We start from the raw sequence: 14,737 nt of genomic DNA, 5'->3' as shown, positions 1-14,737 counted from the left end.
TAACAATATTAAATTGGATTTCAGAAATTGATACCATTGATATTTACATAAGAGAATATTCTTGTTCTTGGGATTACCTTATCAGCTCAAATGGTTCCGAATAAGATAGCATGTGTGTGCGTGCCTGCGTACACACACCTTGCACCTGTGCATACATATATAGATATGGGTATAGAGAGAGAACGGGATTGTAAAACGTGGAAAATGCTTCAAAATTAGCGAATCTGGGTAAAGGGCTATAGAATTTCTTTGTAACTACTCTTGCAGTTTTAAGTTTGAAATTATTTAAAATTAATTTTTTTAAGTTAAAAACTGAAATAAATAAATAATGACCCGCAGCACAAAAGAAAGATAGGGAAAGGACATAACCCCCCAAGTAGAAGGACCATCTTAGTGAAAACCTGCTGTCACGCTACGTGGTTAACTGCCTTGGGAACCAGAGGTCTGGGTTCAAATTCAAGCTCTGTGTTTTTGAGCAGGTTAACTGACCTCTCGGAGCATCTGTTTCTTTATACCCATTAAAGAAAACTAATTATCATGTCCCTCTCACTCAAAGGGTCCATCTCAAGGAAAGAAAGCTTTGTTAGGTGCTAACTAGTCAAACCCCTAGTTACCCAGAAGTTATCCCCACCTCGCTGACCAGTGCCCTGAGCACATCTTCTCAGGGCAACCATAGCGAACTTGCCTGGGCCATCAGCTTTGCACCGCTGGGGACAGAAGGGATCAATCAGCAATCTTGTTAGGTGTCACTGGAGCCCGGTGAGCCAGGGTGGAGGAAGCCTGGATCAGGAACAGGGAATCAGAAGGCCCGTGGGGGGCGCTTCCCTGGTGGTCCAGTGGTAGAGAATCCACCTTCCATTGTAGGGGACATGGTTCGATCCCTGGTCGGGGAACTAAGATCCCACATGCTGTAGGGCAACTAAGCCTGTGTGCCACAACTACTGAGCTCACGCGCCTTAATGAGAAAGCCCACGTGCTGCAAACGACAGAGCCCACGTGCTCTGGAGCCTGCAGACCACCACTAGAGAGAGAAAACCCACACACCGCAACTAGAGAGAAGCCCGTGCCAGTGAAGAGCACGCATGCTGCAACGAAGATCCCGCGAGCCACAACTAAGACCTGACGCAACCAAAAATAAACTAAAAATAAAAGTAAATTACAAAAAAGCAGGCCCATGGGGAAGGGAGAGAGAGAGGCTGCTTGGCAAACAGCGAGCCATTTGTCCCACACGTGTGCGTGTCGCAAGGATTTGAGAAGCTTTTGCTTTTCTACCTCTGCACCTCGGACCCGCCCAAGCTTTCCTCTTGATCTCATCCACGCAGAGCAAACCAACTGCCGTTCTCTCTGTGTCCTGATTTCTCTCTGTTTCTCTGTTTCCTGGCCTGGTTCTGCCAATAACTAGCTCTAGTTGTTTTTCAGACATTTAGCCCCTTGGGTTCCAGGACAAATTTGCTTCAGAAGCCTCTGGACCCCCCCGTTCCGGGGTGGCTTTTGGAAGTATTGTGCTTCCTGCCTGCAGGGAGTTCTGGGAAGGATTGTACTGTCTCCCACGAGGTGACTCTGGTCAACACACGCCTTCCTATCAGATCTTTCCCAATCTCTCTCTACACAGGCTGGTGACGAGCTGAAATCAAATGCAAAGGGGAAGTCAGGTGGCCTGGTTCTATTCTGGCACCAACACGGGCAGGAAGGGCCTTAATGGTTGTGGACCTGCAGCTCCTCCTCTGTCAAGTCCAAATCCAGGGTCTCGGCTTACCTGTGAGGTTCATTCTGGCTCTAAGATCACAGAACAAATACCATTCATTAGCTCTTCCTACCGGGTACCAAGCTCTTTACAGGCACTACTTCATTTAAGCCTCATGACAGTCCTAACAGCGCAGCCCTGGCAGCCCCATTTTACAGATCAGGAAACTGAGGCAAGAAGAGGTTAAGGAGCTTGTTCAGGGTCACACGGCTGGTGAAAGAACTCACAGTACAGGGGCAGGCATTGAGCTTGACCTGCTGGGAGCAGTGCAGGGCACATCCTCGCTGAAGGTAGAGAACTTCTGAGCCACCCTTCCTGAGAGCCAGGACCCACCGCCTTAGAAACAGTGTTACCCAATGACTTCCGGGTTCCTGGGTGCTGCTGAGATACTCGTGGGCCAGAGGCACAGTTTGGGCCATTTTATGGAAAAGGAAAAGCAAGTTCAGAGAGGTTAGGTTACATTCCCAAGGTCCAGCAGCTAGGAATTTGAAGGACTTGGGATTCAAGCCCAGGGTGTCTGACAGGCCCTTACACTCTTTCCAACGCATTCTGCTGCCATCCTTTTAAAGATCCATTTCTGAAATAATGTCAGCAGTTTTAAAATCATCCCAGATGGTCAAATGCTCCACGATGACTTTTATGGCACCTCGGAAGCCCCCATGAACGCCGTGCTCCGCAGCCTCCATGCTCACTGGTTCCTCCCAGACATCTGGCCGAGCTGACACTCCCCCAGCCGGGAGGAAGCAGCCGCTGCCTCCTGGTGGCCCACTGCAGCCACCACTCAGCTGCAGAAGTCCAGGGATTCGAAGGCAAGGCTGACGCTGAGCAGGGGGTAGAAGGGCCCCTGGGCTCGGCAGCTGGAGTCTGTCAGGCTGAGCAACTTGGAGCTTGTCTCCCCCTGACATAGCAAGGAAAACATGGACGGCAGGAGCTGAGAGGAGCTAAGCTCTGCTTGAGTAAAAAGATAAGATGACCACATCTTTCATTCTTGAGGTCAAGGAGACCTCCCCGACTGCACATGCACAGAAAAGTTTCTCAAAGGTCAAAAAGGGAGGGGACACTATCCCATAATATGTGTGTCCATCTCCCAGAGACCCTCGTGCTGGAATCCATCTTGGCTAAAAGATGCACGCACATATTGCCTAAGGCCCTGGGTCAGATCAGATATGGGAAATGAAGCAAGATGATTGGCCGAAGGAAAACAGACCCAGAAGACGGCCCCTATGTAAGCGATTTAAACAACCACTTGAGCACTCATTAGTGAGGAGGCCCATACCCCTCTCCGGGTGTGTAGCTTTGCTTTGCTTCTGTCTTAAACAAACTGCTTCTCTGTGTGCTCCCCGACACGTGCTGTGCTTCTAATAAACTCTGTGCCTGTTTTACAGCCTCCGTCTTTTTGTAAAATTCTTGTCTTCAAAGAAGACAAGAGCCAGGGCTCTGCTCCTAGCCGCTAGCCCCTGGTGGTCTAGCAGTTAGGATTCCTGGTTTTCACCCAGGTGGCCCAGGTTCAATTCCTGGGCAGGGAACTAAGATCTCGCTCACAAGCCGCCTCTCGCCGCTGACACCCTGAGATCAACTCCCGTGCTGTCTGACCCAAGAACCCCCGCCGTCCAGCCTCGTCCGTCTCCTCCCCTCACTTTGACTTCTTCAGGCAGTCATTCTCAACAGAGCAGGTACTGCCTCAAAGGAATACTCTGGAAGTTTGGTGGGGCACTTCTGATTTCCACAAGGATTTGGAGGGGCGATGTCGGCACTTAGTGAGTGAGGGCCAGAGATGCCAGACGTACTGGAACATGTAGGCCTGTCCATCACAGTGAAGCGACCCAGGTCCCACGTGACTCCAGTGTCCCACTGCAAGTCCATACGGGTGAAAACCCATTTTATAAATGATCTGAGTCTAGACTCTCACAGTCCCACGGGTGTTTTATTTCATATAAAAACACCATTTCCCCCCAAGGTTTTAATTCCCACTGAATTTTCTACGAAGACAAATCAGAGGAAGATTTATACTTTGTTTTTCAGGCTCTGAGCATGACTCACCGTTGCAGAAAACCACATCACTGGAAGTGACTCTGGCTGTAGAGTGGAATGGCCAATACGCAGGTGTGCAGGATATAGGGAACTCTCCAACTTGTCCCACATCTGATGGCCTCGCTGCCTCTTCTAGTGTAGTTATGCCAGAGCATTTACATACTAAAAGAAACATTATTTTCTTATAGTTTCCTTTTTTCCCCTCCATATTATAAAGCATTATTGTTATTTTTTAACTTTTGTGGGTAGGTTCTATTAACTACAAATTTCACTTCAGGGTAGTAAGAGGCACATAAAATATTTATATTATAAACAGGAGAGTCTAATAGGTCTGCGAGATTTAGTCTTAAAGGGTCTACATTAGCCTCGCCTTTGGGTATTTGAGGATTCCAGTCTCACAAGTCCATCAACCTGGTGAAGCTGTAAGTTGACCTTGAAATAGGCTCTGTATGGCTGGTGGTAGTTTACCGGTCTCTCTCTCCTACTGGACTGAAAGTTCCTTGGTGGGGAGGCACCAGGTCTCAATCATCTCTGCCCCCGCCCCCCCCACCAACAGCCTTGGGTTGGGGACCCAGGAGGCCTCTGTGGGATCCAGCCCTCCCTTCACATGAGGTGTTCAGCACCTGTAGCAGCTGCATCCCGCAAGGAGCTGGATCTTACTAGGGCACTGCCTGGATTGAGATGTAGATTCTCGTGGAGGAATTGCCCTCAGAGTCAGGGTTGCAGGGAGGTAGGAGGTGGATGGGCCCCTGGGCCGGACAGCTGGTGTTTGTCAAGCAGAGTAAAACTGAAGCTTTGTTTTCCCCCAGACACTCCAAGGACGACGTTAGTGGCAGGAGCTGAGCTCTGCTGGAGAAAAGAGATAAATGACCACTCCTGAGGTCAAGGAAACCTCCCTTTCTGCGCATGTGCAGGAAGGCTCTTTGGGAATCAAAAGGGAGGGGGAGCCACCCCATACGAAGTGTGGACATGCACCCACAGGCCTCTGTGCTGGAATCCATCTTAGCACAAAGCGGTGCGCGCCTGTTGGGGAGGGTTCTAGGGCAGAGCAGGTGTGAAAAAAGAAACCAGGTAAACAAAGAGCCGGAAGAACTGTCCTATATAAGTGATTTGAATCACCTCTTTACTGCACCGTCCTCATTAGGGAGGGCGTCCACACTCCTTCTCTCCAGGTGTGTATCTCTGCCTTGCTCCTGTCTTAAATAAACTGCTTCTCTGTGTGCTCTCCCACGTTATGCTGTGTCTCTGACAATAAACTTTGTACCTGTTTTCGCCTCCTTGAGAAATTCATTTTTCAAATGGGGCAAGAGCCCCCTGCTTCTAGCCTCTAGTCCCTGGTGGTCTAGTGGCTAGGATTCCTGGTTTTTCACCCAGGCTGCCCTGGTTCAGTTCCTGGGCAGGGAACTGAGATCCTGCTTCAGGCCGCCACTCGCTGCTGTCTCTCCGAGATCAGCAGGGGCAGCTGGGGATTATGGGAAGCCTACCTCTCCATCTTGGCTTTTCCAGAAATGCCACCATCTCCAAGCGGGATGTTAATCAGTAACAGTCCCCCGGGGGTCACACTTTGGAAGAGCAAATATTTGCTGCACGCTTTCGGCTGTAAGCCCTAAGCTTCTGTCTTTGCCCTGAATGAAGGACCTCCCCAGGCACCTGGCGGCACCTCACTGGTAAGAGGCAGCGGATTAAAGGGAGGCCTTCACAGTGTCTGTCTAGTGAGGAATGGGGAGAGAAGACCTTCTTGTCCTCTCTGAGCGGGTTTCAAGGGAAGGGGGTGGGAACCTAGGCAGTGCCGAGCCCTCATTCCCGGACTGGATAAGGTGCGGGTGGGAGGTAAGAGGCGTGTTGTAGACATAGGGGGCTTCCTCGGCAGGAGGCCAGAGGAAGAGGCTTTTTTTTTTTTTTTTTTTTTAACATAAGGGATTCTTTTTTTAAATTTTTTAAAAAATATTTATTTGGTTGCACTGGATCTTAGTTGTGGCAGGCAGGCTCCTTAGTTATGGCATGAACTCTTAGTTGTGGCATGCATGTGGGATCTAGTTCCCTGACCAGGGATGGAACCCAGGCCCCTGCATCGGGAGCATGGAGTCTTAACCACTGCGCCACCAAGGAAGTGCCCAGGAAGAGGCTTTTAAGGCTTGAGATTTCAGGCCCGCCACACTCACTGTGCAAGCCCCACACAACTCCCTGGCCTTCTTCCCAGGGACCTGTCTGCCCAGGCAAGAGACTTTCCCCTGCTTCCAGATCTGGGGGTAGAGCTGCTGCTCCAGGTCTATTCAGGGCTGAGAAGTGGTGGGTAAGGGGTTGATTTCTTACTGCTTGGGTTCAATTTAGGATGCTGTATCCTTGTGTCATCCTTAAACAAAATTAATGGCAGTTACGATTAAGCGAAGATGAATTGATTCAGGAATAGCAGAGGAATTGCAATTTGGGACCAACAAACTATGGCAAACCATAGGCAAGTCCCAAAGAGACAAAGGCGAGGTTGGCTTTTATTAGGTTCAGGGAGGAAGCTGGGGAGTGTTGTTTTGAACCAAAGCCCATTGGAGGAGAATGGGAGTTCAGAGTCATGGTGGCTTCTCGTTGGCAGCAAGCGTGGGCAGTTTGCTGTTACTAAGGTGTGCGGAAAGCTTCCTTCTTCCTGCTGATCATGAATATTGAGATGAGCTGGAATGCATGAGCGCCCACCCTGCATGGCTTCCTGACTCCATTCTGAATCAGGTGTCCTCCATTCTTTTTCACTCATGGCATCCTCGGCCGCACCCTGGTGTTTGAGGGGATGCCCCCTGCACACAGATTCTGTCCTGTTCTGTAGATGAACAAAGACCCTAGGGGATGCATGGGACTGCCGGGTAAGCAGCGTGCAGGGCCGCCCAGTGTATTCCCTGGCTGCCACTCCATACTGAAGGTGGAGCTTCGAGGAAAGACTTAGCAGTCAAAAGGGGTGACATCTACTTGCTGTGCTGGGATCATTTCCTGATGGCTGTCAGAGACAGAAGTGATTCTGAATTTGGGAGTGTCCCGCTGTGGGGTTAATTTACAAAGGCGTGCTATATCCTGTGATATAATGAAGGCAAGAACCTGGGTGCGTTTGGTACATTCCAGGAGGTACTCACCCAGCATGTGCAGTACCGGCGTGACCTACTGAATGCAGGCTTGCCGTCTAGAATCAGACAGAGTTTCCTAAACGCTGACAGCTAGAAAACAGCAGGAATATTTCACTGAGTAAGGTCACGCCACTGAAGCTGTGGAAGGAATGAGGCCCCGGATTCTATGGCGCCCTTTAGCAAAAGCAAAGAGCGACGCACTGAGTCCTGGGGCCAGGGGTCACTTTGTAGCAGGCACAGGCGAGGACACATTCCCCTGCGGCGGGGAGAAGAGGCCTGGGAACCTCACCCTGTCGCCGCATTTTGCTACAGGTCGCCTGAGAATGAGAGTCTCTGGGAGCTCCCGTGAGGTCTGCAGCCTCGCCTGCCCCGCGCGCATTGGGGCAGTGGGTCCAGTGGGCAGAAGAGGGTGAGGGTGCATCCTGGTGACCTTCCAGACAGCCTCTGGGACACAGGCTTGGGGGTGTCAGCTGAGCACCAGGAACCGTGTGTGGAGGCAGGCAGGTGGCACAGCCCAGCGCACAGTTTATTCAGATGGAAACTGTACAGGTGCTCAGGAACCAGGCTCGGTGCCCAAGGATGTGAGGGAGGCCAGAGGGGGGGCAGTGGTGGCGAGTGCGGCGTTTGGAGACCCACTGCCTGTGCTGGAAGGCTGGCCCCACTAGAATAGGCAGCCTCGGGGCAGTGAGAGGAGGACACACTTCACAGGTCACAGTGAGGATGAGATGAGACCGTCCAAGTGGAGCTTTAGCCCAGGCTCGCATGGCGTGAGGCAGCTTGTTATCTGTCTCTGTGCTGGGGAGCTCCAGGGAGAGTGAAGGCGGGAGCTCCTAAGAGGAGTTCTGTAACTGGGCCCCAGGGCTGGGTGGAGTGCCCTAGGGGAGCTGCAGGGGGGATCCCACCACCGAATCAGGCAAACTCAGCATTTCCCCCTGCCCCGCCCCGATGGCCACCCAGACCCTCCAAGTCCCCAGGCAAACATGTCCCCAGGTCCAGGTCCCCGCAGCTCAGCTTGGACGGGCTGCCATATCGTCTAGCGATCAAGGGCAGTGCACGAAGCAGACCAGTAAAAGCCTGGGAAGACCTCCTGACTCCGGCCGCTGCTCTGACCGCACCCAGTGATGCCGGGCACCCAGACCGCCTCCTCTTCCATCCCCCTCTTCTTGGCTGCCTGCCACCCCGCTGGAGGAAGTGGGATGACTGGGGAAAGCTGGGGGAGACTAGGAGCTGCCCGAGGGCGCGGCCCTGGATGGAAACCCGAGGCGGTTTCACCCTGTGAAATAATGCGCCCCCGACTCAGGTGACAAATGGGACCCCAACTTGCTCAGGGTGTCCCCGAGGCAGGGCTCGGGGAGCTAAGCCCCGTCCCCCAGGGAGGAAGCGGGTCCCTGGAGGAGCTGTACCGGGACACAGGGAGGAGGTGTGCATCAGCCGTTAAAATTGAGCTCTGCCCTCTTTTCTCCCGAGGAAGCCTTGTTGCCAAAGGGAAGCCTCCCGGGCCTCCACGCTGCCCAGATGCAGGCGATGCTGAGCCTCCTGCTGCCCTGCCTCCTGGCCCAGGTGTGGCTGGTACCCGGTTCCACCCCTGGTCCCCGCTCACCAGAGGTCCAGGCAGGACTGGAGACTCTGCCGACCCCCAGGGTCCAGACCGAGAGCAGCGAGGGGGCGCGGGGTCCTGCAGGAGGACGAGGGCCCCCCCCTGGCTGACGGCCGACTGGCAGGAGCTCTCTGGGGAGACCTCCAACTTGGGGTTCAGCCTGCTTCGTAAGATCTCCATGAGGCATGACGGCAACGTGGTCTTCTCCCCGCTCGGCCTGGCCTGGGCCATGGCAGCCTTGACCCTGGGGGCCAGGGGACAGAGCAGGGCCCAGCTGGAGACGGGGCTCCACCTGCAGGCCCTGAATCAGACCCTGCCCGCAGTGAACCAGACCCTGCCCCCGCGCCTGCCTGCCCTCTTCAAGCAGCTCCGAGAAAGCCTCTCCCACAACCCAGAGCTGGGCCTGACCCAGGGGAGTTTTGCCTTCATCCACGAGGACTTTGATGTCAAAGAGACCTTCCTCAATTTCTCCAAGAGGTATTTCGATATGGAGTGTGTGACTGTAAATTTTCGCAACGCATCCCAGGCCCAAGGGCTCATGAATCATCACATTAGCAAAGAGACTCAGGGGAAAATTCCCAAACTCTTTGATGAGATTAATCCCGACACCAAATTAATTCTTGTGGATTACATCTTGCTCAAAGGTACTTTGATAATGTCCTGCTCTCCCAGAGCCATGGCTCTCTCTTCGCCTGCCTCTTCCTTTCCTGCTGGGCCTGTGTATGGTCGACGCCAAATGATCTCCTAGGAACATGTTGTTCTCAGGTTTTACAAACAAACACATGTAGGACATACCAGACACAGTGCCAGACAATGTTTTCACTTGATGCCCCTGCCCTGGGGGCCCAGGTGTTTGCAGGGCTTAAGTCTTCTAAGCGCGTCTACACAGCTCTCCTCTGACATTCTGACACGCGGAACCCTCTGGGTCATTTTTTTTTTTAAAAAGGCATATCATCTGAGAGATTTAGGGTTGCATCTTTGCTCTTTCACGCTCTACTTTTGTGACCTGGGGCAAGTGACAAAGTCCCTTGTCCTCGTATTCTCAATATAGAAAATGCACACTCCCACCTACCATAGAGATGAACTGAGGCTCAGAGAGATCACATGGTAAACGGCAGAGGCCAAACTCAGACGAGGGCCTCCTGACACGCTCATCCCGGGTCCTTTCCATCCTGCCTCTCTCGTGAGGACTGGACTGGTGTGGCCACAGTTGTAGCAGGAAGGTGACACTAGGGGACTTGCAAAGTCTGGGAGGAGGACATGCTTCCAGTCAGCCAGGCCAGACAGACTATCAGTGTGTAGAGTCATGGGCCCACACTCCGGCAGCCTCCTCTGGGTCGCGTGGCTCTTTGTCAGCCAGGGGCCCCTGCCCTCAGAGCCTCACCGAGCACAGGATGTGCGGGAATGTCGTCACTTTTGCCACGGTGGCCTCTGTTTGTACATGGTGTGCACTAGACAAAGTGGCGGTCAGAGGGCCCCTCCTGCAGACAGGGCTGGGGACAGGCCTTAAGTCTTCTCTAGGCTGGAGCTAACCAACCACAAGGGAGCGAGTGTAGAAGAAGGTGGGTCCTTTGGGCTCCAGCTGGAATGAGTGACTTTTGTTCACTCGAACAAAAGTTCACTCAAAACACCCAGTGTTTTGTCCAGAACAATGAGGGAATGGGGGAGGGGAGCGGTCATTAGGAGATATCTCCGTGCTTTTGTGTGTGATTCCAACAGGGCCTCTGGATGGATCCAGGTTTTGCCAGCTGGGAAAGAAGCCTGCGAAAGGCTGATCTTTGGGGAATTTATTTTGGCCGCCTGAGCTGCGGTCAAAACAAACCTGACAAGGATGCCTTTCCTAGTTGGGCAGAAAGGGGGATAGAACACTGGCCCTTTATTACTTTAGCAAGAACGATGCTTTCGAGGAGGGCGGTTTCTGCAACGAGTTTCTTTCTTACCTGTTCAGGGAAATGGCTGACCCCTTTTGACCCTGTCCTCACCGAGACAGACACTTTCTACCTGGACAAGTACAAGGCAGTCAAGGTGCCCATGATGTACAGGGCAGGCAAGTTTGCCTCCACTTTTGACAAGAATTTTCGTTGCCACGTCCTCAAACTGCCCTACCGAGGAAATGCCACCATGCTGGTGGTCCTCATGGGAAGGATAGGTGACCACCTGGCCCTCGAGGACTACTTGACCACAGATTTGGTGGACACGTGGCTCAGGAACATGAAAACCAGGTACAGCTCCCTCGTCGCCCTACTCCAGCTCAGCTGGCCCCTCCCTACGGACACCCACAATTTCGTTCCGTGCCCGTCCCAGCCCAGCCCGCTGCGGGCTCCCCGATGGCAGGGGCCGCGTTTGTCCTGTTTCCCCCTCTATCAGCATCTATCCCAGCGCCTGGCTCGTTCATTCACTCGGCCAGCCCTTATCAAGTTTCTCCCACGTGCCAGGCACTGGGACGCATGCATGATGCTAGCCCTCGCAGAGCTCACGTTCTAGTGATGAGGGCACCAGCAGGGTGCAGGTGGGGGTCAGGGAAGGCCTGGCCAAGAAGGTAGCAGTAAGCGAACACTTAAGAGGAAGGAGGATTCTGAAGGTACGCTGGGGGAGAGAAGAGGTACAGGCAGAAGTGGGAAAGTGCTGGGACGGGACTGTGCTTACTGGATTCCAGGAAGAGCGAGGCAGCCGGTGAGGCTCCAGCAGCAGATAAGGTCGCAGAGGAGCCAGCAGGTGTCACCCGGGACCATACGTTACTGGCCCCGGAAAAGACTTGGGCTTTTGCCAAGGGAGACGAGAAGCCACTGGAGCCAAGCAGAGGAGCAGTATGGCCTGTGCTGAGAAGAGACACTAGGGGTATGTGGGAGGGGCAAGGGGACCAGCCAGGAGGTCAGCGTAGCCACCTAGGCCAGGATGCTCGGCAGGTGGCGGCAGTGGAAGTAACGAGGAGCAGTGGGGTCCTGGATCTGTGACGAAGCCGGAGGTGACAGGGTTGGCTAACGGACTGGATGTGGGTGACAGAGAGGGAAAGAAAGTCAAAGGTGAAGGCAAAGTTTTTGGCCTTAGCAACGGGAAGGAAGGATTTGCCATTTACTGAAAGGGGAGACCGTAGGAGGAACACGCCGAGAGGTAAGTTCAAAAGTTCAGTCGGAAACATCTGGATCAGAAATACCTATTAGACATCCAGGCGGAGATGTCAGGAAGGCAGCTAGATCTGGGGTGCAGGGTGAGGTCCAGGCTGGGGAGTCAGCAGCATGGAACCAGGAGACTGACTGAGACGACCGGGGGCGGGGGCCGCGTGCAGAGAGCAGGGTTGGAAGCAGAGCAGGGTCGCAAATGCTTGTGGAATAAATTAATCCACCTACTGGGGTAGGGGGAAGGCAGCGCCAGTAAGGAGTCCACGGCGATGCCTCCGGAATCCTGTCACTCCAGCATTTGGCACAGAGAGGAGTCCAGCTAAAGATCTTCAGTGTTCATTTTATCTTCATTCTTCTTCTTTTCCTTCAAATCCTTAGAACCTAGCATAGGACTCAAACATAATAAGCCTTCAACAAATGTTTGTGGGGATACATTTATAAATCGGTCTCCAAGGCATGTCATGTCCTCAGTTATATTCCAGCCCGACAGCCTGGCCCAGCTCCGAGAGAGAGAGAGAGAGAGAGAGAGAGAGAGAGAGAGAGAGAGAGAGAGAGACAGAGACAGAGACAGAGACAGAGACAGAGACAGAGAGACAGAGAGACAGAGAGAGACAGAGAGAGAGAGGTGGGGGTGATGAAGGGAGCAAAAGGAAACTACACGAGACATCGTTCTGGGTGCTTAACATATATTATTTCATTTACTTCTCTGAAGAACATTGTGAAATTGGTATTGGTATTTTGGCTGTACTTCACAGATTAAGACATTGGGACTTCTTTAAGACTAATTTAGTACCGATTAGTAGTTTTCATTCTTTTTATTTTTGAGCCACAGAACTCATCTCTCTAAACAAAAAACACCATTGTGCGAATGTATATTTTATATTTTATATATATTTTATATATATAAAATCCTGGGGGGGGGGGGTCTCTGTAATCTGGGTATTGAAAACAGCCTGGAGTCTGTAGGACTGATGGCAGCAGCTGTTTGGTTGGTTTGGGGTTGTTTTCAAAACCCAGGGAAATGGATACAAAGTGTGGCATTCTTTGCTAAAGAGAATGCAAGTCATTGGCTGGGAAATGAAACTGGTTCCCTGAAGCTGAAGCTCTCTTCTCTGAGTCAGGCCATTCATTATAAAAGAACAGAATGAGCTCTAGTCAACGGAGGGCGACTTGTTAGTGGGAATAAGCTTGGGGGAAGGTTAAAAGAAAGTGTGACCTTTTTAGTGTTCAGAATCTATGGCTTTTGTCTACAGTTCACCATTATATGTACTTGTACCACAGAAAAATGGAAGTTTTCTTTCCAAAGTTCAAGTTAGACCAGAAGTATAAGATGCACGAGCTGCTTAAACAGATGGGAATCAGAAGAATCTTCTCACCCTGGGCTGACTTGAGTGATCTCTCAGTTACTGAAAGAAATCTTAAAGTATCCAAGGTAAGTCAGGACCTTCCACTGGGGCCCAAACCCACGAATATTTTTACATACCATTTAACGTTGATAAAAGGCCAGGTTGTAGTAGAAAATTAGATTAAAATTCCAAAAGAATTGAAACAGCACCCAAGTTGGATGTTTTAAGAATTTGGAGCTACTTTTTAAAACATCTGTTCAACTAATTTAATCTCTCTTACGCAGAGCTCTCTCTCTTCTCTCCCAGTGCTCAAGGAGAAATTTATCCCAAAATGGAACTGGTTCACAGATTCATTCAAAATTCCATGAAACTGCACCACTTTAAAGATGAAAGAAAGCCCCAGAGGTTATCTGGCTAACTTCCCGCCCCTTGTGGAAACCCTGTCTGAAATATCCCTACAAAACAGTAGGGAGTATTATCATTATCGCCTCTTATAATAATTATACAGGTCCGTCACTCACATCACATGAGGTTCCTGGACAAAAGGGCCTCTCAGACACAACAGGTGGCCTAAATACAGTTCAGGACGACTTCAGGGACCCAGGGGCTTACCCCATGGACCACTTCAGAGCAGTACCAGGTGCTGGGAAGCTGCTACGGAAGACTAACCACAACCCTGCCCCTACCTAGCCTGCCAGAAGGAAGGTCAAAGTTCTCAGGGGTTCCAGACGGCTTGAAAACCTTCCAGGAGGAACACCAGCTCGGCTCAAAAATCAGTAGCACAAAGTACATGCTAAATAAGTATTTGTTCATCTGATGCATGTGTGCAAGAACTGGCCAGCCACAGAGTCCCTGGGTCCCTGCCCAGAATGAATTTCACAATCGGTTCCTGGTGTCTCCTGCTATTTTGTGGGCTTCTAAGGCAGTCGCTGGGGCAACCTCAGACCATTCCTCTCTGCACAGATGAGTCCTGTAGCACTAAATCCCGAGAGCATGGCCCCGTGGGTAGGACAATAACACAGAATGTCCAGGGGCTCAATTAATTCCCTCATCTCCACTGGCACACAAACGGCCTTCCATGTATTTCCTTTTCCAGGTTTTACAAAGAGCGATGATTGAGGTGGATGAAGAAGGAACAGAGGCGGTGGCGGGAACCCTGTCAGAAATCACTGCTTATTCCATGCCTCCCATCATCAAAGTGGACCGGCCGTTTCACTTCATCATCTATGAAGAAACCTCCAGAATCGTGCTATTTCTGGGCAGGGTGGTGAATCCGACTCTCCTGTGATTGATGACATGCGTGAGTCCTTAGAGCCACAGCAGACGCTGGCTCTGAGGTGTCTGAACTTACACAGGGCGCTGGCACTGGGTGTCGCGCCCTTGTCCTCAGATGCTAGTTTGAGCCATCCTTAGATAAATCTGCGTATTAAATTCAAACTTATTTTAAGGAGATGTTTGTACAAGCTGTCTGGTATTTTAAGCCTGTTTCTAAGAGCCTTTGTTATTGACTAAAGACCATCTTGGTATCTGGACTTAAAACTATGGTAGATCAGAACTCTATTTCAAGACGAAGCCTTTGGGAAGAAGACAAGTACACATTCTCCATGGGTCATGAGCTTCGCTCTCTTTACTTCTCCCTAATGCAAATTAGTGTTTTCTTTTTAACCTACTATAGAATCATTTCTCGGTGACTAAAATTAGAAGAAAATAGCCGCGGTCAGTCCTGCTGCAATGTGGCTCCACCCACTCCGTGGAGCCGTTAACTGAGCCACAGATCATCCAGTTCAATACCTTCG

General features: G+C 51.5%; 1 protein-coding gene across 1 annotated transcript; it reads left to right on the top strand.

Moving 5' to 3' along the window:
• Window positions 1-8,394: 8,394 nt before the first annotated feature.
• SERPINA10 (serpin family A member 10) lies at window positions 8,395-14,361 on the top strand. Its single transcript, XM_032623889.1, is given in 5 exon segments — window positions 8,395-8,563; window positions 8,566-9,120; window positions 10,425-10,698; window positions 12,877-13,027; window positions 14,038-14,361. Coding segments are annotated over 5 exon segments (1,341 nt in total). The 3' UTR covers window positions 14,230-14,361.
• The last annotated feature ends 376 nt before the right edge of the window (window positions 14,362-14,737 follow it).

Source organism: Phocoena sinus, chromosome 2 (genome assembly GCF_008692025.1).
Source record: "Phocoena sinus isolate mPhoSin1 chromosome 2, mPhoSin1.pri, whole genome shotgun sequence".
In the NCBI taxonomy this organism is placed as follows: Eukaryota; Metazoa; Chordata; class Mammalia; order Artiodactyla; family Phocoenidae; genus Phocoena; species Phocoena sinus.
This window is presented reverse-complemented; position numbering and strand designations above follow the sequence as displayed.